Below are 22,670 nucleotides of genomic sequence, written 5' to 3'. Positions count from 1 at the left end.
TGTCACTCTTATTTCACATTCCTAGATAATAAAAAAAACCCATCAGGTTAACATTTTACCTTATAAATAGAAATTTAAAAAGACAGTTTCATTGAATTTCAAGGCCTCTTTGTGTTAAAGTGAAATTTTGTGTGAGATTGTTTGTATAATTAATGCTTGATTTATGTTATCTTAATCTTGTTGATTTGTAGTAATTGCTCTAAGCTACAGACTGCAGTGATCTGTTTATGTGATAAGGGCTTGACCGCTCATTAAGATTTGGCTGTGAAATTTAGCTCTTGTATCAGCATTGCTGACTTTTATCACCCGAGTCTCAGGGGGATTGAATGTCCGAAGTGCTGGCCATGAGAAAATGCAGAATTCATAGTGTTCACAATTATTGGGTTAATTTAGCAGTGATTGGCAGTCTGTAGGTTGGGCAGTTCTTAATATTTAGCGTAGAATTTGTGTGTTCAATTAGTTACTCAGTCGGGTCCTGTGTGTAAAGTGTTACACGGGAATACAAAATAAACTTTGTTGGAAACTTTGGGCGTTTTTATTTAAAAACAGAAAGTTTCGGTGTAACATTTTAAGTGGTGGCAGCGGTAAAGGATCCTAATTAAATGTGAAATATTGTTTGAAATTTTATATATATTTGGATTTAACAAGTGGAAATAAAATGCCTAGGAAACAGGACTTAGAATTGGAATTACAACTTTCTAAACAAAAACAGGAACATGAATTGCGTTTAAAAACACTTGAATTGGAACATGAAAAAGAAATTTTGGAATTACGTGTTCAGCTAGAGAAGGCCAATTCAACACCAGGAGCACATTCGACAGGAATGCCAAAAATTAAACTTCAACCATTTAATCAGGAAAAGGATGACATTTTATGCTATCTCTCTGAATTTGATGCGGTAGCTGAGCATGCAGGTTGGACTGAGAACTCAAAGACTTTACAGCTTAGGTCACTTTTAACCGGAGAAGCTCGAGAAGTGTCGCAGCAAGTGACTTCGGGATACAGAGATCTGTATAAGGCTCTTTTGAATCGATTCGGCAAGCGCCCGGCAGACTACTTTCAGTTCCTGGAGGAAATTAAACGTAGACCAGGAGAAACTTACAGAGGATTAATGTCGAGAATAGATCTGTATTTGAGTCGTTTCATTGATGAGAAAGATCCCGTACAAAAGTTCCGAGAAGAGTATTTCTTAAAGGCGTTATCTCCTCAACAAGCCCAGTGGATTAGACGGAATAAGGGAAGTATTGAGTTAGTTGAAGCTGCTGAGGATTACATTCTACCAACAAAATCAGCCGAGGACAGAAAACTTCAAAATACTAAAGTGTTAGGTGAGAAGAAGAGCCAGGAACAGGGGAACTCCGGAAAACAGAAAAGTTTGGAAAAAGTGAAATATTTAGCTGTGGGAACTTTGGACATTATGCAAACAAATGCCCAAAGAAAGGTAATCTAGCGTCGTGTTTCGTGAAAGGAGCATTATGGTGTTTACATTATGTTCCGGGGAAAGTGGATGATGTGGAAGTGTCAATGGTCAAGGACACTGGAGCATCTATGACGCTATTGCGGGAGGATCTTGTTGATCCAAAATGTGTTCTACATGGACAAACTACTTCCTTGGTTACAGCTATTGGACAGCCATTCGAGGCTAAGTTAGCAGTGGTTAACCTGGAAACACAAATGTTTAAGGGACATGGTCAGGTAGGTTTAGTACCTGATCTGGTTGCAGATGGTTTATTGGGAATAGATGTTCTGGAGAGGAACAAAGTTGCAGCTGTGGTTACGAGAGCCAAAGCAAAAGAACAAGAACAAAATGAATTAAGTGCCAAAAATCGCAGGAATAAATGTGATGTCGTACCAAGGGACTTAAACGTCGTGGTAACTAACGATGATGCTGGTGAAGTGAACCTTGATCTACCAGAAATTTCATTGGAAAAGTTGAGCGTGGTGAATGGAAATAAACTATCGAATCTTCAGAAACAAGACCCAACACTCAAAAATTGTAGGGATAAAGCATTCAAAAATGTATCACAAACTGAGACAGAACATAAAGCGTTTTACTGGGAGAATGACATATTGAAACGAAAATGGACTTCCAAGAAAAAGAATCTGTCGGGAACACAAGTGGTACTTCAAGTATCGCTAAGAAAAGCAGTGATGAAGCTGGCACATGATCAGCCAATAGCTGGATATTTAGGAACTGAGAAGACCAAACAACGTATTCTTGCGTCATTTTATTGGCCTGGATTGTTCCAAGATGTGTCGGACTACTGCGCAGAATGTGACACCTGTCAAAAAGTGGCAAAAAGAAGTGCGGAAAGAGCTCCTATGGTCAACACACCTATCATAACTGATCCGTTTTCAAAGATCGCAATTGACATCGTTGGCCCACTCAATAGGACAACTCAAGGTAACAAATACATTCTGACTGTCATTGATGAAGCTACGAGATACCCAGAAGCTTTTGCTTTACCAAGTTGTGAAGCTGAACGAATAGCCGACACACTCATTACATTATTTAGTCGAGTTGGAATTCCTAAAACCATTCTAACTGACCAAGGATCAAATTTCACGAGTGCGCTCCTGAAAGATTTATATGAGAAAATCAAAATCAAGGGAATAACTACAACACCTTATCACCCGCAGGCAAATGGCAAAGTTGAAAGATTTAATGGAACGTTAAAATCAATGTTGAAAAAGTTGTGTATGGAGAATGGCGAAGATTGGGATGTACTACTTCAATATGTACTTTTTGCATACAGAGAAGTCCCACATGAGGAGACTGGTTTTTCACCATTTGACCTGTTGTACGGATGGCCAGTACATGGTCCTCTTAGTGTTTTAAAGAGCTTCTTGACTGGTGAGGAGGAAATAAAAACATCAGAGATAGATCATGTCGTCAACATCCGAAACAAACTGGCTGATGTGACACAACTCGTGCAAAACAACTTGGAAATGATGCAGTCGAAAATCAAAGACTGGTATGATCGCTCAGCATCCAAAAGGACTTTGCGTCCTGGTGATAAAGTACTCGTTTTACTCCCGACCGAACCCGGCAAGATGTCCGCTTAGTGGAAAGGACCGTTTCGTGTGGTTAACAAGGTAAATGATGTTAACTATAAAATCAATGTTGGAGGACGACGTGGACTTGTTACTTACCATATCAATTTACTTCGTCCTTATAACCGGGCTACATTACTGGCAGCAACAGAAAATGAAATTGGAATTGAACAGCAATTTCCTAACGACACCACAGAAACCATTTCAGATCTTGTCTTTGGACATGGGCTGACACAAGTGCAGAGACAGAGTTTAAGGGATGTTTGTCAGAAATTTTCAAGAATTTTCACATCAAAGCCGGGAAAGTGTGATGTTATCTCACATACAATCAGAACAACGTCTGAGAATCCAATTACTCAGAGACCTTACAGGATACCGGAAGCTAAGAAACAGGAAGTGAAGGAGTCTTTGAATGAAATGTTAGAACAAGGACTTATTACACCATCCAAAAGTCCGTGGGCCTCACCAATTGTCCTTGTCAACAAGCCTGATGGGACAATTAGAATATGTGTTGATTACAGAAAATTGAACGAAATAACTCTCACGGATCCTTATCCCATTCCACGCATGAGTGAAATATTTGAGAAAATTGGAAGTGCAAAATATTTGTGTAGATTTGATCTTACAAAAGGCTACTGGCAAGTTCCTCTGGCAAAGGAAACACGTGAGAAATCCGCCTTCATCACCCCATTTGGCCTTTTCGAGTTTACAGTGATGCCGTTTGGTATGAAGACGTCTCCAGCATCATTCATAAGACTTATGGATCGTATTTTAGATGGAACTCAAAATACTGTTGCGTACTTTGATGACATAATTGTCTACAGTCAGACGTGGGAAGCCCATATCAAACATGTAACAGAGCTACTTCAGCGTATTCATGAGGCCAATCTTACCATCAGACCATCAAAATGTAAGTTGGGAGCAACAGAAATCATCTGTTTGGGACATATAGTTGGAGGGGGATCAATTCGACCAGACCCTCGGAAATTGAAGGCTATGGAGGATTTTCCGCTTCCCTTGACAAAGAAGGAATTAAGATCATTCTTGGGGCTAACTGGATACTATCGCCAGTATATAGGAAATTATGCGGACATAACTGTACCACTGACTGATCTACTGAGAAAAAGTCAACCCGCAGAATTAAAATGGACGGAAAGGAAGTGCAGTCATTCAAGAAACTGAAGGAGGCCCTGATGACAGCTCCTGTTTTGGTCAATCCGAACTTCAATTTACCGTTTGTACTACAAACAGATGCGAGTAATAATGCAATTGGGGCTGTCCTGAGCCAACAGTTGTCAGATGGTGATCACCCAGTTGCTTACCTTAGTAAGAAGTTACTCCCAAGGGAAAAGAACTATTCAACGATAGAGAAGGAATTATTAGCTATCGTTTGGGCCATTGGATCGTTTTCGTATTACCTAGAGGGGAGGAAGTTTTACGTAGAAACAGATCACAATCCACTAACATGGTTGCATCGCTTGAAGAATAAAAATCAGAGACTGTTGCGTTGGGCCCTCGCACTACAATCGTACACCTTTGAAGTTAGATATAAGAGAGGAAGCAAAAACACAAATGCAGACGGATTATCAAGAATCTGAAAAGTGAAATGTGTTTGTGAATTATGGGCAATTTTTGTGAAAATTTTATATTCATAAAATTCAAATGCATTCAGTTTGGATTTACAGTGAAATTCATTTTGGATTTATATTATTCTTTTGATGATTAATTGCTATTAACTGTTTAATACTTATTTGGACTGGCTAAAGTGAATTTAGTGACTGGTTAAATTTAATGTTGCTATATACAGAATTATGGACTTGGAAAAAATTCAACTATTGACAGTTAAATTTTTATCTTTGGAAGGGAGGTGTTAAAGTGAAATTTTGTGTGAAATTGTTTGTATAATTAATGCTTGATTTATGTTATCTTAATCTTGTTGATTTGTAGTAATTGCTCTAAGCTACAGACTGCAGTGATCTGTTTATGTGATAAGGTCTTGACCGCTCATTAAGATTTGGCTGGGAAATTTAGCTCTTGTATCAGCATTGCTGACTTTTATCACCCGAGTCTCAGGGGGATTGAATGTCCGAAGTGCTGGCCATGAGAAAATGCAGAATTCATAGTGTTCACAATTAACGGGTTAATTTAGAAGTGATTGGCAGTCTGTAGGTTGGGCAGTTCTTAATATTTAGCGTTGAATTTGTGTGTTCAATTAGTTACTCAGTCGGGTCCTGTGTGTAAAGTGTTACACGGGAATACAAAATAAACTTTGTTGGAAACTTTGGGCGTTTTTATTTAAAAACAGAAAGTTTCGGTGTAACACTTTGTATATCAAGAATATGAATAAGATGGTTTACAGACTATTCCATTTACGAGGGCTGTTCGGAAATTATTGAGAAAATTACATTTACTTCATGAAGGACGGAGATAATTTCATGAAAATTCATCGACATTTTATATAGAATGAATAAAACACGTATGCAAAATTTCTAACTCCTATGGTAATAAGAAAAGCTTTGATGAAATGATAAACATGCATATATCTATAGACTCGGAGCAGCATCAGTACGCCATTTCACGTCACGTCAGCCGTAGATGGTTCCGCATGTAAAATGATCGGGAAGCGTTTAATACTTTTCCTTCTTTGAATTTACATGTAACGGTACAAAAATCAAACAGTCTCTTTTCTTAAACTATTCCTTAAAAATGTATGCTGTTGCTACCCGAGTGTAAAATTTTCATTTGTGGGAAAAGATGACTTAAAATCATGCAGTGCCGATTTATGCAACGCGGGTCAACGATATTAATACGTAAACGATATTAGTAACGTACGTAATAACTGATGGTCGTCCGGAGCTTTTGATTTTACTCTGGTTGATTTAATTATAAAAAAAAATGTATACCAATGAAATATCAAACCCTAACACATATTTTTTTCTCATTGTTATTGTTTAAGCAGGTCGTTGAGTCTGGAAAAGAGGTCTGCATTGCGATACGGAAAATTTTAGGTATGTTCGCTGCTCCGCCCTTGACGTCAAAATCCATTTTTTCGTTCTTAGCAGATTTCTCTACCGCGCTTAATTTTTTTTATGATCTCCGTATTCCTGATCAAAATTCTAACAAAGTTGCACAAAATGAATTTGAATGAAAGCTGAAAAATCATACGCATAAGAAGAGTCATTTTCGCTCTTATTATGGGTCCACGAAGAGTTAGAACGTTGGTGTTACACATTTTCAATATCTGATTTCGAGACTGCTCCGGGTACCCCTACTGATGACACATTTATATACCATTGTACAGAAAATATTTTATATTTGTAAAATATATTTTGCTTTTATTAATTCTTAGTGTATGTCAAACGTATATGCAATTACGCACCGAAAGACGTTCATTTGAAAGCAAAATATACACAATGTCTCAATATATTTTCGAACAGCCCTCGTATATACCAATGCAGAAGATTCGTCCAAATCTTATTTAAATTTTGTTTAATTTTAGAAATCCATTCATATTTTCTTGGCTTGTGGTCCACTTAATTGACTTGACAATAAAAGTAACATTATTCCATCCCACTATAAAGATATGGTTTTACATGTTTGATGGTTACATGTAGGATGTAGAAATTTGAAATAAAGTCATTTTGTCTTCAGTTCAGTCGTAGACCATATTTCAACCAAAATGTATCTACATGTACTTTCTAAAGTGGATGATTCACAATGTTCAGGATATGATCCAGAATCTAGTTTATACATGTAATTCATACCTTTAAATTTCACGATAAGGTCATTAAAGCTTATGTTAACGTCGCAACAGATTTAAGTCCAATTTAACATATTTCAACTGGAAAGAGGTATAAGTATCACAGTTTGCAAGATATGTTTATATCCACAACTTTTCCACTAATAAAAGTAACTTTCACAATATGAAAAGCCTTTCCGTAGCTTGTTCTTGTTACTTGAAAACTAGTGAAGACAAGAGAACTTGAGTTGAGTGTAAATGTCATTTATTGACCAGATAAATGACGAAACAAAAACGACGAACAAAAACACATAAATATACAATATTACATACAATCATGTAAATTATAGCTGGGATAAGGCCAAATAATGATTAGTTTCAACTTAGATATGATATATTGCGACTTAGTGCTTATCCCAGCTATTGTTATATAATGATTACCAAGTTTGTGTAACAAGAAGGTGGCGTAAACAAAGAGGCAACACGGCATGGTAAATGCTTGATGTTATACAATGAGGAAAAAATTCCATACAACAAAAATTCAAATATTGGTATTACATGGGAGGAGGATGGGGAGGTGGCGGTAAATTGATTCCAACCTCATGTTTGCGTAAAATCAAATTAATTGAGCACTCGATTCCGATCAAGCCGAACCCGATCCAAACATGAGTTCGATCCCGATCCAGTCGATCCCACTCTTTTTACATTAAAAATCAATAACAACTGCAATTTTAATCTAAATTTGTCAAAAACAATGTAAAAAAGATTGTATATAAATCATTTTATGAGACATAAAATTGTATTTATATCCACAACTTTTCCACTAATAAAAGTAACTTTCACAATATGAAAAGCCTTTCCGTAGCTTGTTCTTGTTACTTGAAAACTAGTGAAGACAAGAGAACTTGAGTTGAGTGAAAATGTCATTTATTGACCAGATAAATGACGAAAGTGAACAAAAACACATAAATATACAATATTACATACAATCATGTAAATTATAGCTGGGATAAGGCCAAATAATGATTAGTTTCAACTTAGATATGATATATTGCGACTTAGTGCTTATCCCAGCTATTGTTATATAATGATTACCAAGTTTGTGTAACAAGAAGGTGGCGTAAACAAAGAGGCCACACAGCATGCAAAATGCTTGCATGAAGCATGCAGCGCCACCCAAGGAAAGGCATTTCATAAATTATATACTGCTCAATATTAATTGTAGCAAACATGTGTTCTTTAACAGATAATAACTTTGTGAACTGAATATCATGTAACCGTATGGACTAAATAAGCATAAACATTAATAACCCACATAAGCACAACGTTATATCTGAATAAGTAACAAAATATAAAGGACAAAGGTTACTAAACTTGTGAATAACATAAGGTTAACGAGACTAAAAAAGAGACCATATGCTACCTCATAAACAACATGAGCTCATTTTTACAATTAATATTTTATGAACATCCATATGCTGAACTTATGCACAAAATTTAGAACAAAATCCTGCTGAGTTCCAACTAACATACAGTTTTTATAAGCAGCTGTTCGCTGACCTGATACACAAATTTTTGAACTTCTAAGCTCATGACATGATACAATTTTGTAAACAGACATATGCTGACCTGATACACAATTCTCAAGACCAAAATTAAAGCTGAATTCCAACTAACATACATAAATTTTATGAGCAGCTGGGTGCTGTCCTCAAGTATATTAGCTCACAAATTTAAGGCCAATATGAAGAGTAAAAAATGTGCATCTAACTAGCACGTAATTTTCAAAGCAAACACTTTGCAAGATCACTGACCAAAGTACTATTTTATTTAAGCAGCTAATTATAAATGCTGACCTCGGAAGGTTTAAATTTGTTTTTTTTTTTTTTTATAGGATGCTTTAAAATTTTACAATTTATCACAGCAACCATTAGCTGGCCTAATAGACTTGATTTACATGTTTAATTACTGAAATGGATGTAAAAAGTTTATCAGATTCTAATTAAATTCTGGAAGAAAAAAAACAAAAACAACCATATGCTGACTTCTCTCTTTGGATAGTCGATGGCAGTACATGTATAAGGGGAAACATTTAGTTTGGAATTGATTTATACATTTAATCACTGAAATGGATGTAAAAAGTTTATTAGATCCTATTTCAATTCTGAAGAAAAACAACCATATGCTGACTTCTCTCTTTCAATAGTCGATGGCAGTACATGTTTAAGGGGAACATTTAGTTTGGAACTTATTTATATGTTAAATCACTGAAATTGGATGTAAAAAGTTTATCAGATCCTAATTAAATTCTGGAGAGAAACAACCATATGCTCACTTCTCTCTTTCAATAGTCAATGACAGTACATGTATAAGGGAAACATTTAGTTTAGAATTCTTAACATCAATTGTGGAATTTAAAACCTGACTGCATTTATTTTAATGTAACGTCTTTTGAGTGCCAACGACCGAGTTGTTGGATTACAATTTCAGATAAACCATTCTAAGCTGCCACTAGCAGTACAAACACAAAACCTATGACCAAAGTAAAGCAATCAGTTGAAAACTTATGTTGCATGTTTTGATTGGAATCCCACAAAACTGTACTTAACTGGTTCATCAGACTTGAAGGTGAATAAAGGACTAGATGTGTGTTTATGTTAAGTAATGTATACCTTTAAGGCATGAACTGGACAAATTGACATTTTAAGTCATTGGCTGTTAAAGTAAGTATCACTGGATGCCTATCATTCATAGTTTGGAATATATCTTTGTTACCTAAAGTGAATTATCATCAAAGAAATATTATGGCTTGTCTTTGAATTACTTTTGAGTTGTATGTGTTGTTTATAGGAACGAGTTTGCCTAAGTGCATAAAAATGTTCAAGGCAAAAGGAAGACTGCTGATAGTTGGTTCTTGTATCTGCTTCTTGAAAAGTGTGAAATAAGTCAGATACTAATTCATTAAGATGGGTTTTGTGATTGGAAGCTCTGGGCTCTTTTGACAACTTTCCTACCATAGAGGAGTATTTGGTTCACAAAATTAAAAATTGCAAATAATTCTTTCTGTAGATGGAAGATAAAACAGTAAACTATGAGTTTTGAAGGTATAACTGCTGTATTATCAGCTAAAAGGCAAATTTTGATAGTTGAAATATGGGACCCAAATGTCTACTAGCAAAATGATTGGAAGAACTTTAAGATAAATTTGACAATCTATATGAATATGTAACTAAGATTTAGCAGACCATTTTAAACTTTATACAGTTTCTTAACCCAAAGCACCAGATGCATCTATCTACTTATAAATGTAGCTTCTGTAAAGAACATCACTAATACTGTCAGATGCAATATTGACTTGCCACAAAAATGATCCATATTAAAAGGCTACATTGCCTTAATTCAACATGTTCCTTAGCAGTTGATTTTCTATGTAATGGTTTGGTTTGCAATTGAACTCAGGAGTCAAATCTATAAAGAGTCTCAAACAATGCACGACCAGGTGTGACCACTTGACAGGCAAATTTTGAACATTTATCCTGGACTATCCCTCTCAACATTTGTCTAATATTAATGAGTTTGTTCTCATGTCTTAGATAATCTACTTCCTATAGGAATAGAATCTACCTCAATTCCATATATAGTCAAACAAGTTATTGAGAAGACAGTTTTTGTTTCTTTAGAGGAAAATATACTCTCAAATGTAAACGTTTGAAGTTTCTAACATCAGAGAGACATTTTGAGATATTGGCCTGATTTTTATTCCAACATAAACCATTACAAGGACCTGTTTAAAACTTAAACAAAACTGACAAGATGAACTAGCACCCATTGGTTAACATTTATCAAATAATATTGATTGTTAAATGATAGTCTGAAGGTGCTTTGGGATATTTCTAAAATCATCTCCTATGTCTAGCTTAGCCATAAGTGCCTCTCAGATATAATCTGTAATACATTTTCATTAATGTCACATTGCACAACTTATTTTTCACAAAATGTCTTCATTTACTGATAATACATTATATCGCCAAATTATCTATATATATTTATATGTATATGTATGTTTTGAGAATGAAATGATTTAAAAATCAGAATATAATAGCACTTTTAATAGTGTTCACCAAATGACATGGTAAATCTGCACATACATGCACTTGCAAGAACACGAAATGAGTAAAATGACAAATATATTTAATATAGCCAATTTTCAATTATTTATGATGAATTGCTTTTAAAATGGATGCATTAAAAGTGTAAACATTTTGATATGGTCATTATGTATGTGCATGTATTTGCGTGTGTGTAAACCCTAAAATGACTAAAATACTAGATTGCCTTATTTTATGAAGCATGCCGGGAATAAGACACCAGGAAGGACATAAGGAACTTGGGGGAGCATTTAGCGAACATCTGAAATGGTTCCCATTACAATTAAAACTAGTTGACTGAGGATTTAATGATTAACATTATTTTCTATCTGAATTGAAATATTTTTCTATTTTAAATTTAGAAGTAAACTTTTGAGGTCAATGAAATGATCATTAAAGATTTTATTTATTTATTTATTTATTTGTTTTTTATTTTTTTATTTGTCTACTGATAATGGGACAGAATCTAGTTGTTACTGTTAAATGTATCTGCCACCGAAAACCTGAAAAACAATGCAACTGTTATAAGGAAAAGCAATGCAACTGTTATAAGGGTGTTTACCAAATAGGAACTATTCAAATCAGTAGAAGATGTAATAGAAGTCTGCGGTGCAGTGGTGCAGCCTCTGAAGCGATCTTGTTTGTAGAAGCATTGCTGTGAGTCAAGGCTGTTGCTGTTGTCTAAGATTTGCTGCTGCCAGCTGATTTTTTGGAGCAGCCACTTGAGTCGATGATCAACTGGAATCCACCGAATTGCCCAAACTGAATCCACAGAGAGCAATTGAGCCGGTTGACTGCGTAACTTCACCTTTTTGGGAGGCTTCGGACCCATCACATTTTCCTCTTTTTTGGTGGCATTTTATTCTACAATAAGTCTAAGCAGTTGTAATTGCCATAGGTGATAATATAATAGAATTAATAATTTTCTTTGCCACCAAGCTATAAACACATGGTAGATAGGAGCAAACATGCTTACATTTTTCATCTTTATCATTTGTTATTGAACTCTTCACAATGCATGTTGCCAATCTATTATCATATACAAGTGTCGGCTCAGCTTAAAATAGGTCAGTTCATCATGGTCATCATAAAATTCAACAACCGTGACATAAAAGTGATAGGCAACCCATTTTTTTTTATAAATAAATAAAAAGATCTTCCAACCTTCATTAGATACATGGAAGATTAAGAAAAACAAACTGGAGCCTTCACATAGTCACATGCAAAAAGACATTGATAGGCAAACCACTTATAAATAAATAAACAGATCCTCCCAACCTTCATTAGATATTGGGAAGATTAAGAAAAACAAATTCCTTTTTTGAAATAAAGAAACAGATCGTCCCAACCTTCATCAGATATTGGGCGATTAAGAAAAACAAACGGTAGCCTACACATAATATGATGGAATCAATTGACGATTCCCATAATCATACTGGAATCAATTCACGATTCCCAACATCAATTGGAATCAATTGACGATTCCCATACTGACCAGTACTGACACTGACAAAAACAGCTGGAGCCTTCACATACAAAAAACATTGATAGGCAACCATTTTTTAATAAATAAACAAATCGTCCCAACCTTCATTGGATATTGGGAAGATTAAGAAAAACAAATTGGAGCCTTCACATAATATGATGGAATCCATTGGCGATTCCCAAAATTTTGACAAGTGCTGACATTGACAGCAAATTATTAATTCATGAAACGTAATGTGCAGAGACATGTCGAGGTTTACGTTGAAATTAAATAAGCACTAATATAATGTCATATTTTTGTGTAACATGTGACATAACATATTGCGGCATTAGCCAGAATCTTTATCACATGTGACATGACATATTGCGGCATTAGCCAGAATCTTTATCACATGCATTCAGTGTTTTCCCTAAGAGCCGGCAATCAGGTAAATTGACCGCTTTAAATGACAAAATTGTCGCTTTAGAATAACAATTTGTTGTAAGATCCACAGAGATTTTGTGATCTCTAATCCTTTACTTTGAAATAAATGGAAAACACTGATGCATAACAATCATCATATGTTCAATGTACTACTTATCATTATTTTCCCATCCAATCAGATGGGAGGCATGGAGGGCAGCACTTTTTATGATCTGAAGGTACTTCTTCATGAACCGGTGGTCGCAGCTGCTGTCTTCAGGTGAACCCCATCACTTGCCAAGTATTTCATGTCTGGGTTCCAGAAACTGCAGTGGTGCCAAATTTAATTATTGCTGGTGAACTGGTGATATTAATGGTGTAAAAGTTTATTATTGTCAATCACTGTCGCCTACTTGGATGGATGTCTGCTGACCAACTTGAAAGTCGAGTAATATTCTCTTGAGCTGGCTAGCTCGCGGGTCTTGAGACCGCCCCTGGCTCATATTAACATTTTAAATGTATGTTTCTGTAGCCGTGAATTATCGAAATCTGGTTCATTCAGTTAAAAACACAAAGCAACTCTTCAAGGAAGGATTGACCTATCTGCACTACAGTGCGCGGTTTGGGATATCAGGTTTTTACCTCCATGCGTAATAATCCGAAATCGATTAAGACAATTGCACAATCCATCAAACTGTTCAAACTGATAACGCATCTGAGGTGATGTCACAGGAGTAGAAAATATAGCTTTAAATCAGAGAAATTTGAATATCTCTCTAAATTGATTCCAACCTCATGTTAATCCGAGATTCCTCTGACTCTAACCCCCGCTTTTATATTATGACTTGTGCGGGGGAGAGTCAGAGCGGACTCCATATTGAAAACTGTGAATTTGGCGAAACTAACTGGTGTCGCGACTCTGCCTACCTTTTATAACTTTATTTCGCGGAGCTAACTCCCGGGACGCGAGAAATCAGTAAAAGGATTATTATTCTACTTGTTAATCGTCATTACAATGATGCTACCGCCGTTTAAACGGTCCTATCACCGACAAATGAAGCATCACTTGAATTAGGTCGCCTCCTCGCCATTCGACTTCTTTTGCGCATGACGTCAGCACACAAATACACAAAATTCCAAAGTAACACGTGCTCAAAACACGTGTGGACCTTTCGGAAAAATGTGAAAGTGTTGTGAAAAAATACATAAAACAATATAATGATGTTTCATTTATTTATTTATAATGAAAGCAACTGTCAAAAACGACTTCTATACTAAAATTAGGTTAAAAACAGCATTAACACCAAACATGATATTTTCACGTGATAAGCTTCATTTGTCGGTGATAGGACCGTTTAAACGGCGGTAGCATCATTGTAATGACGATTAACAAGTAGAATAATAATCATTTTACTGATTTCTCGCGTCTCGGGAGTTAGCTCCGCGAAATAAAGTTGTAAAAGGTAGGCAGAGTCGCGACACCAGTTAGTTTCGCCAAATTCCCAGTTTTCAATATGGAGTCCGCTCTGACTCTCCCCCGCACAAGTCATAATATAAAAGCGCGGGTTAGAGTCAGAGGAATCTCGAATTAACCTCATGTTTGCGTAAAATCAAATTAAAAATCAATAACAACCCGATCCAAATTTTAATCTAAATTTTTTACATTAAAAATCAAAAAATTTTAATCTAAATTTGTCAAAAACAATGTAAAAAAGATTGTATATAAATCATTTTATGAGACATAAAATTGTATTTATACTTTAACAAAATAGAATTTCTAAAATATATTTTTATTAAAAATAAGATATAATTATCATTTCGTTTTCTTTTCAAAAAGGAATCTTTTGATACGGCTTCATGGGTCTAAGCCTTAAGATGTAAAGGATAAAGTCAAATTAAAAGAAGAAAAAAAACTATCAGTAAGACGGACAAAGTGAAAATGTTATTCTTTTAATATTAAAAAAGAGGGTTGTTACAAAGCACTTTGAAAAATTACGCACTTTGAAAAATATTTTCAAAGTGCGTTAAATTTGGGACCAAATCAACGCACTTTGAAAAAAATGAAATTTCTTTTCAAAGTGAGCTGATATCGACCATATTAACCCACTTTGAAAAAAATATGTATGGCTTGGTCAATATACTTGAAAATCTTAGGTATGAAAATAATTGAACCTGTTGGATAACTTTTTGGTAATAAGTTCACTTCAGGATGTGAAAGCGAGTGATTTTGATTTTTTAATACTTTGAAAATCCTTTCGCTCTTAAATGTTTTAATGTACTTTATTTTTTTTTCCACTTGCATGCATTTAATGTAAACTAAAATTTATTGAAAGTTTTCAACGTCACACCAGTTATGTAAATACAAATATTTGGGTGAAACATAGACATCGGAGCCCGCGGGGGGTTGGTGGTGGGGGGGGGGGGGTTAGTCAACCAAATGTTTTGCAAAGATATTCATAATACAGGCATCAAAAATTGAGACTTACATGTACCTTGGGGGGTCCAGTTTCAATTTGCTACTGACGGCTATGTATAAGTAAAAAAAGAGTTGGACTGAGCGACCTTCTATATACTCATCTTCTCCTTGTTTTCAATGAAGGTAAATCAATACATGTACATTAAAACGTTTTTTGATTCTCTCTATTACTAAATTCCAAGTCTAGAATTTTTGTTTCATACATATTTTTTTTTCAAAGTGCGTTAAATGTCCACATGTTAAAGAATGTTGATGTACACTCTTAACGCACTTTGAATTTTTTTTAAAGTGCGTTGAATGTGTCAAAAATTTAACGCACTTTGAATTTTTTTCAAAGTGTCTTGATTTTTTCCCAATTATAATGCACTTTGAAAAAAAAATTTCAAACTGCGTAAATTTTTTCAAAGTGCGTTGCCACAGAGGGTGTTTATATAATTTTATTGGTTTAATCTACCCTAGAAGTTGTGGGAAAATATCCAATCAAGAAAAAGGGCAAGAATGTTAAATTAACCTTTAATATAAAATATGGAATAACTTATGCCTCCCTGAGACTGAGACATAGCAATGTATAAACTATTCCAAGGAAGGTTCACTTCCAACAAACTTTCTTTCAGGGAACATGGCGGTTCTTGATTTTTTTTTTTTGTTAAACCAAAATGAATGTCCAATTCGACCTAATTGATCATGAAAACTGCATAATCAGCTCAGTTTCAAGAAGAAAGCAGAATTTTTTCAACATTGGACAACAAAAATAACCCCCAAAACAAAACAAAAACCATAAAAAAGGACACAAAATAAATAAAAATATATTAATTTGCAGGCTTGGCCTAAAGTCTGTGTATTACTCGAATAAATAATAAACACTCGAGGTACAAAAGTAGATTTCTTGTTATTCCATAAATATCATTGTTTTATAACAAACATTTATCCTTTCTTTTACCTTTATCTTTTTTTACCTATTAGTACAGCGTACTTAATTTAATACATCTTTTATTTTTCACTCCAATTTGATGAAATTTATGTATAAGAAGCATCTTTTTGAGTTTATCGGACAAACGTTTAAGTTGTGTTTATCAGATCCACTTACATTCTGAAGTAAACATGACGATGCATAAAATTTGTCTCCAAATTCCTCCTCTTCATGCAGATGACAAACCTATCACAAAGAGATATTTATGAAAAGGCGTTTCATAATATATATATCAGAGAACGTCAAACAGTTTCATTAAAGGTTCAATGGGATTGTATTTATCAATCAAACTTAGTTATAAAACTCTATTTCAAATATGTTCAATTATGTTTATCATTAAATAGATTTAATCAAAAGTTCAAAAACTAAAACAGTTCGTCGTAAGCTTATAATTATGTCTTAGTTGATAAGGGCAGAAGAAAATCAGTGTTTATTAAAAGTAACGCATTTACTAAATTTAAATAGTAATGAAAGCCTGCATTTGGACAATGAAAACATTTCTTCTATTGTCCCTTTACAAATGACTCTACAAAGTGATCAAACATAATTAAGTTATAGGTACCTGATCAAACTCGCAAACCTTGACGTAACGACAGAGTTCCGGGTTGCTGCTCTGTTTGCAGTTAAAACACAAAGGTCCACGTTGAAGAGGAAACCCTTAAAACAAAATTCAAATTGATGTCGGTATTCGTTTAAATGTTTTTGTTTGTTGTCTATTTACTAGGGATGTCAACGAATATTCGAATATTCATTCGATGAGTTGATATTCGAATATAAATTTATGATTCGAATATTCGGATTTTAAGTATACAAGCATCAAAAAGGAAAAAAAAATGTGGCAAAAACTGAAGTTTTATCAGAAATTGAATCAAATTCTTATCGTTGAACAACAATAAGATTTTATTTTAACAAAATTAAAAGACACTCTTGGATTACCTTAAAGGTGTAAAGAGTGTATTGTTGTGATATGTGTATTGTTTCATTATGTATATAATTAGTAACATTAAGTTTCTTGAACATTCCAGAGTGGTCAACATGTTCGGTCATTTGATCTAGAACATTCTTAAATTTTGTGTATGTCCAGATTGTTCCAGTAATATCATGTTTTAATAATTTCTAGAATATTCTAGATTTATGATACTGTATAAATACCCTGTCAATTCGATGCATAAATAATTTGTCGTATAAGTAACATTGATGTACAGGTGTATAAAGAGACTGGGATATACTTAGGACATTGTGTGCAGCAACGGACACTCTGATGTATGTATTTTTAGATTCTTGCTAAGTTTGTACTTTATGATTTGTATATATTGATGTTAATAAATTATTGTTAAGTTTCAATTGTGTGATTGATCTTTGCTGGCATTTAAGGGTAATTCTGACCCATAACAGTATCTCTTAAAATGCTAAAAATTATTCATTTGATCATTTAATTAGAGGTATAACAGTGTCCGGTACTTAGAATTAATTTGTATTATTGAAAGGACACATTTTTAAGTAACACACATGGATCCCTTGTTTACGTATACATCATTTAAAATCATTATCAGGAAATTAATTAGCTAAAAGTAATTGCTTTAATGTTTCTCCATTAGATAATTGTTCTGTGTGGTATAAATCTGTAGGGTTATCAGTGTACACTTTGGTAAGATGATTAATTAATCTGGAACTTATTAAAAGAATCTTTTGAATTTTCGGGGGGATTTTTTTTATTATAATTTGGACGTAAATTCTTCATATATTCTGTAAAATATTTTAAGAATATACATGTAATTAAAGTGCATTTACAAAACTCTACATGAAATTTTATTCCAAAGTAATGACATAAAACGTATATTGCTTGACAAAAGAGTGAAGATATAGACATATTATAATGCAAGATGTATTTATTTTATCGAATATTCGAATATATTCGAATACTACTATCGAATATTCGAATATCAATTATTGACAATTTTGACATCCCTACTATTTACCTTAGAAAAAAGTTCTACATTATATTTAAACAACGAATTTCATTCAAGAATTTATCTGAAATGGCGTTGTCTTTTTTATTAGCTAAATGTAGTATATGCATGTTCTATAACTGTGTACGAATGAAAGGTTTTCTAAGGGTAAATAAACTTTAACTCATTTAGTTACTTTTTATGACTATTTTTACCAATTTACCTGTAGAGTGACAACCTTGTACATTACAGGCATCAGATTTGCAGCAGTGTACACACTGTGGATTTTCACTTCCGGTCACATGTGACGATTGTCGTTTTCTAGCTTTCATTTGACGGTCATGGCAAATCTTTATTTAACCAACAAAATAACATACATGTTTGAAATGTCTACATGAATTTGTTGTCATAAATATCTCCATTATTAGGTCATTTCATTTTGAAACAAAGTAATATGTTAATCCTATACATTTCAAGTCCAAAACATTTTATTTGTGAGTAAATTACTCAGGAATACTAAGAAATGGATCTACTCACCCTTTCTGTGTAGCACCCCATATTGTAAAGGTTTTCTCCATTGATTGTCCTAAATTGTTCTATGTAGCATACCTTTTAATTAGAAACAGCTATAAACCACCATAATTGCTTGAAAAGTCGTTCATTTTTCTTTTATCAAAAAAACATTGTGATCTATATAATTTAAACTTTTAACTTAAAGACATTTTCTAGTTACCCAAACATTAAATTGTTTATTCATCATTATGTATTCATTGGAGAAGGTTAAATTTATAAGTCCAAAAGAAAATCTATCCATTCCGAATTGTTTCGTAAAATAGTTTAAAAATTGGAAAAGTTAACAAACACAATCTATTAATACATCTTAAAAGATGAGTAAAGTCATAAACAGGCGAAAAATAATTGGCTTTAATATCTGCATGGTTTAAATCCTATCTGAATATACCATTTTCAGATCTAGCTAGTAAGTAATATTGTTATCACGGACTTCAACTTCGTCAACACAATAAGGGGTTTAATTCTTTTAGTTTTATCTTTATCTGAAGGAAAAGTGACGATGTAACTTTATTTTACATAGTACTTTTAAATGCTTACATCACCAGCAGGACATTTTCTGATGAGATGACAGTGGAGGGGGGATACAGTATCCGTACAAGACAAACAGTGTAAGGATTCTAAAACTAAAACCATGTTACGAATTATATACAGTAATATATACTTATAATATTTTTTTTTTAAAAAGAGACATACACTTCCAAAGAAAAAAGAAAAGAAATATCCTATCTTTTGTCATGAGAATACTTTAAGACATCAAATACCTTATAATTATCTATTTTAAGAATATAGCTTATATACATTTTTAGAAGGTTACATTTATGCATTTATTAAAAGCCAAAACGACAAGGAGTAGATAAATTCGAATATAATATGTTGTGGCCTCTTATCATTTCTATAGCTTTGACGCAATGGCTATGTAAATATGTAATGTGGTCTAATTGGATGTTCAGGCGATTAGTTTTCTTAGAATTGATTTCAACAAAAGTTGGAAACCCCAAAACCTTGAATTATAATTGTCTTTGAAGAAGAAATGGTTAGGGAAGTGTGATTAACCAAACCATGACATTCTGTGAAAATAAAACAATCATATATATGATTGCCTTGAATTGACCTCATCAAATAGAATAAGAAACGCGACATATGCTTGCAATTTTTTGCAAAAAGTAAAGATATCCTTTTGTATTACAAAATCATAGGCTTTGACGTCATAATTGGGGCGTCATAGTTCAGCGATTGTGAGATTGAACACGTACATGTGTACATGGAATTCAACTGAAATCCTGCCGCTTTTGAGTTGGTGGTGTGGCATATAAACTCTTTTATAATAGTAAGTCATTCAACAAACCATTCACAATCAAACAATTTTTTGAAAAAGACATCATATTATAATGTACTGTAAGATGTAAAAAAATATGTGTTACCTGCAGTACACCGTTGAATGTAAATGTAAATAAGGACGATTGACGCTGAAAATTAAACGAAAAAGGTTATGTGCTATAATTTTTATGTAATATTTATTATTCATACTACATAAATTATTTTCATATACAAAAAAAATATTTCTAACCACTACATATAAATTTACAGCAATTTTCAACGAAAAATATTGGTCAGTATGCACAAAGAAAGTTTAATTGACCTAAAATATATTTAACTATGTTATTCTTAGATGCATTTCAAGAGAATCTCCAGAATTAAGTATGGGAAATATTTTAGTCCAAAATAGTTATATATAATTCATTTAAGTTAGAAAGTAAATGTGTCATTATAAAAGTAATAAATGATTAATGTATATAATTATATTCAGCATATACCTTTGAAGAAATGGTCCATTGTCTTGGCTATCCAAAGTAGTTAAAATCGTACATTCACCTCACAGTCAACAGGCCGTTTATCTTTTATATGTTCCTTATCATTTTTGTCAGCCGACTACTGCACAATCACTATTTGAGGTCATTAGTTTGAATGGGCACTCCTCCAACGATGTAATGTAAGAACAAGGTACGGTTTCAATACAAAGCTGGCCTTGTATTTTTCTAAAATATTGAACTAATGTTACAATTAAAAATAATCCTTTCTGATTTATTGAAATACCATGCAATAAAATCATACCAATCATTTTCCGATATGACCTCACAAATGGTATGTAATTGTAATGTCATGAACTTGTGCATTTCCCGTACTTTCTATTAAAAAATTGCAGAAGACACCAATTTTCAGTATGCTTCGACCAAAAAGATTTGAGATATTTATTTACATAACCGTTTTACACAATATATCCTAATATATTGAAGTGGGTAATTGCTGTGGATACTTTTTTCCAAAGGAAATAACCACATAAGTAGGAGATTTTTTAGGCTGTTTTGCATGAGATGTTACAAATTAATGACGTCAAATTTCCCGAATACACTGTAGTCATCTTTCATGCCATATTCTCTAATGATTTATTGTATTCATCTTCTCAACTCAAAATCCAGCAAATTTCACATCTTTTTCAGAACATTAAATGTATAGGGATCAATAAAGATCAAACCGTACCTTTTCTTTCTCTAAGTATCGATAGGCATAGGATGGTGTACTTCAATTTTGTAGACCGAGCCCAGATCTTTCAGAAAAAATAACATATACATGTATCTTTAGAAATATTTTTTTGAAGGTGTGTTGTTGTTTTAATTAATTACAAAATTTTAACATGAATTTTTAAAATCAATACACGCTGCTACCATGAGCAATCTTCGGTGCCAGAATAAAGAACAGTCGAAATATTAATTTAACAGTCATATACATGTACATGTATAGACTAGATAAAAAAGTTCAGTTTTTGAACATTTCGTAACGGTGCTGTTGCAAATTATTGTGAGCAAATCATGTGTCCAAAACGACGACATACACAGAGATAACCAAGATAACCAACAACTCAAATGTCCAATATACAGTCAAGCAAAACAAATCAGGAGCATAGCAAACACGGACCTCTAAATTATTAGAGGTGGGATCAGTAGCCAAAGAGGAGAATGTATGGAAAACATTATTTTAATGAAGAACATACAAGTAGATTGAGGAATTTTAGTTTATCATAATAAAATAATCAAGTTCTATTTCCTAAAGAGCAAGAGCCACGTTGTGCCTTATTTGGCCCTGAAATTTTTTGAAAAAATCAAAACCGCTCTGTTTAGGTTGGAAATGCAGTATTTATCACTTTAAGGGTTAGTGACCACGTATCTATTAATCATGCCGTAATTTTCCTTTTAGTCATTGCATTATGACGTAATTTAATGCGTCATTTTCCTCATATCCTGTAAATTCCTTTGAAAATGGTCTAAAGGTGAAGTATTTTATCAATATTTCATATACACAGGCAAAAGTGGCTCACATAAATTTCATGTGAATTCTTCACATGAAAAAAAAAACACAAAAAAAAACAAGACATGTGAAATTCATGTGAAAACCTATGTGATTTTGACATAAATTTCATATGAATTTTACATGAAGAGCATATCGCATAAATAACTTGCAAAGAAAACTTTACATGAAAGTTAATAAAAAAAAGATTTTTGTGAATTTCATATAAACTTATATTCACATGATATTCATATGAAAATATATTTATATAATTTTTATAAGATTTTCACATAATTTTCAAATAAAGAGATGATTACATGAATATCACACAAACCACTTTTCCCTGTGTAGAGCACAGTCTCTGATCCAAACTATGCAAATACATAATGAAAGACCTGTTTCTGAAGATCAAAAACATGTTTTATTTTTTGGATCGTGGGCTGCGATCATATTTTAATTCTTTGCTGAAAGTTGTCAAATAGGCATGTTGTCTGTAAAGCTCAAGAACACTGCAATTTCTCAAAGCCTGTA

The 22,670-nt window shown here is 33.3% G+C and overlaps 1 protein-coding gene across 1 annotated transcript; it reads right to left on the bottom strand.

Annotated features, from left to right (window-relative positions):
• Positions 1 to 12,371: 12,371 nt before the first annotated feature.
• Positions 12,372 to 20,684, bottom strand: LOC134245458 (prostate stem cell antigen-like). Its single transcript, XM_062727739.1, has 8 exons — positions 20,612 to 20,684; positions 20,219 to 20,263; positions 19,335 to 19,414; positions 18,762 to 18,833; positions 18,448 to 18,574; positions 16,838 to 16,932; positions 16,363 to 16,461; positions 12,372 to 12,467 (listed from the first exon to the last, which is right to left on the bottom strand). The coding sequence occupies exons 1-8, from the start codon at positions 20,628 to 20,630 to the stop codon at positions 12,372 to 12,374; spliced, it is 633 nt and encodes a 210-aa protein (XP_062583723.1). The 5' UTR covers positions 20,631 to 20,684.
• Between the last annotated feature and the right edge of the window lie 1,986 nt (positions 20,685 to 22,670).

Source organism: Saccostrea cucullata, unplaced genomic scaffold, assembly GCF_032062105.1.
Source record: "Saccostrea cucullata isolate Sc308-1 unplaced genomic scaffold, CSIRO_AGI_Scuc_v1 ctg1883, whole genome shotgun sequence".
Taxonomy (NCBI): Eukaryota; Metazoa; Mollusca; class Bivalvia; order Ostreida; family Ostreidae; genus Saccostrea; species Saccostrea cuccullata.
Note: the sequence above shows the minus strand (reverse complement) of the source record. Positions and strands in the feature narration are given on the sequence as shown.

Coding starts and splice junctions, on each gene's coding strand:
- LOC134245458 (XM_062727739.1), bottom strand. Junction 16,462..16,837: donor AGGTTTGCGAGTTTGATCAG/GTACCTATAACT, acceptor TCTTTGTGATAG/GTTTGTCATCTGCATGAAGA. Junction 12,468..16,362: donor CTGATAAACACAACTTAAAC/GTTTGTCCGATA, acceptor TTGTATGTGAAG/GCTCCAGCTGTTTTTGTCAG.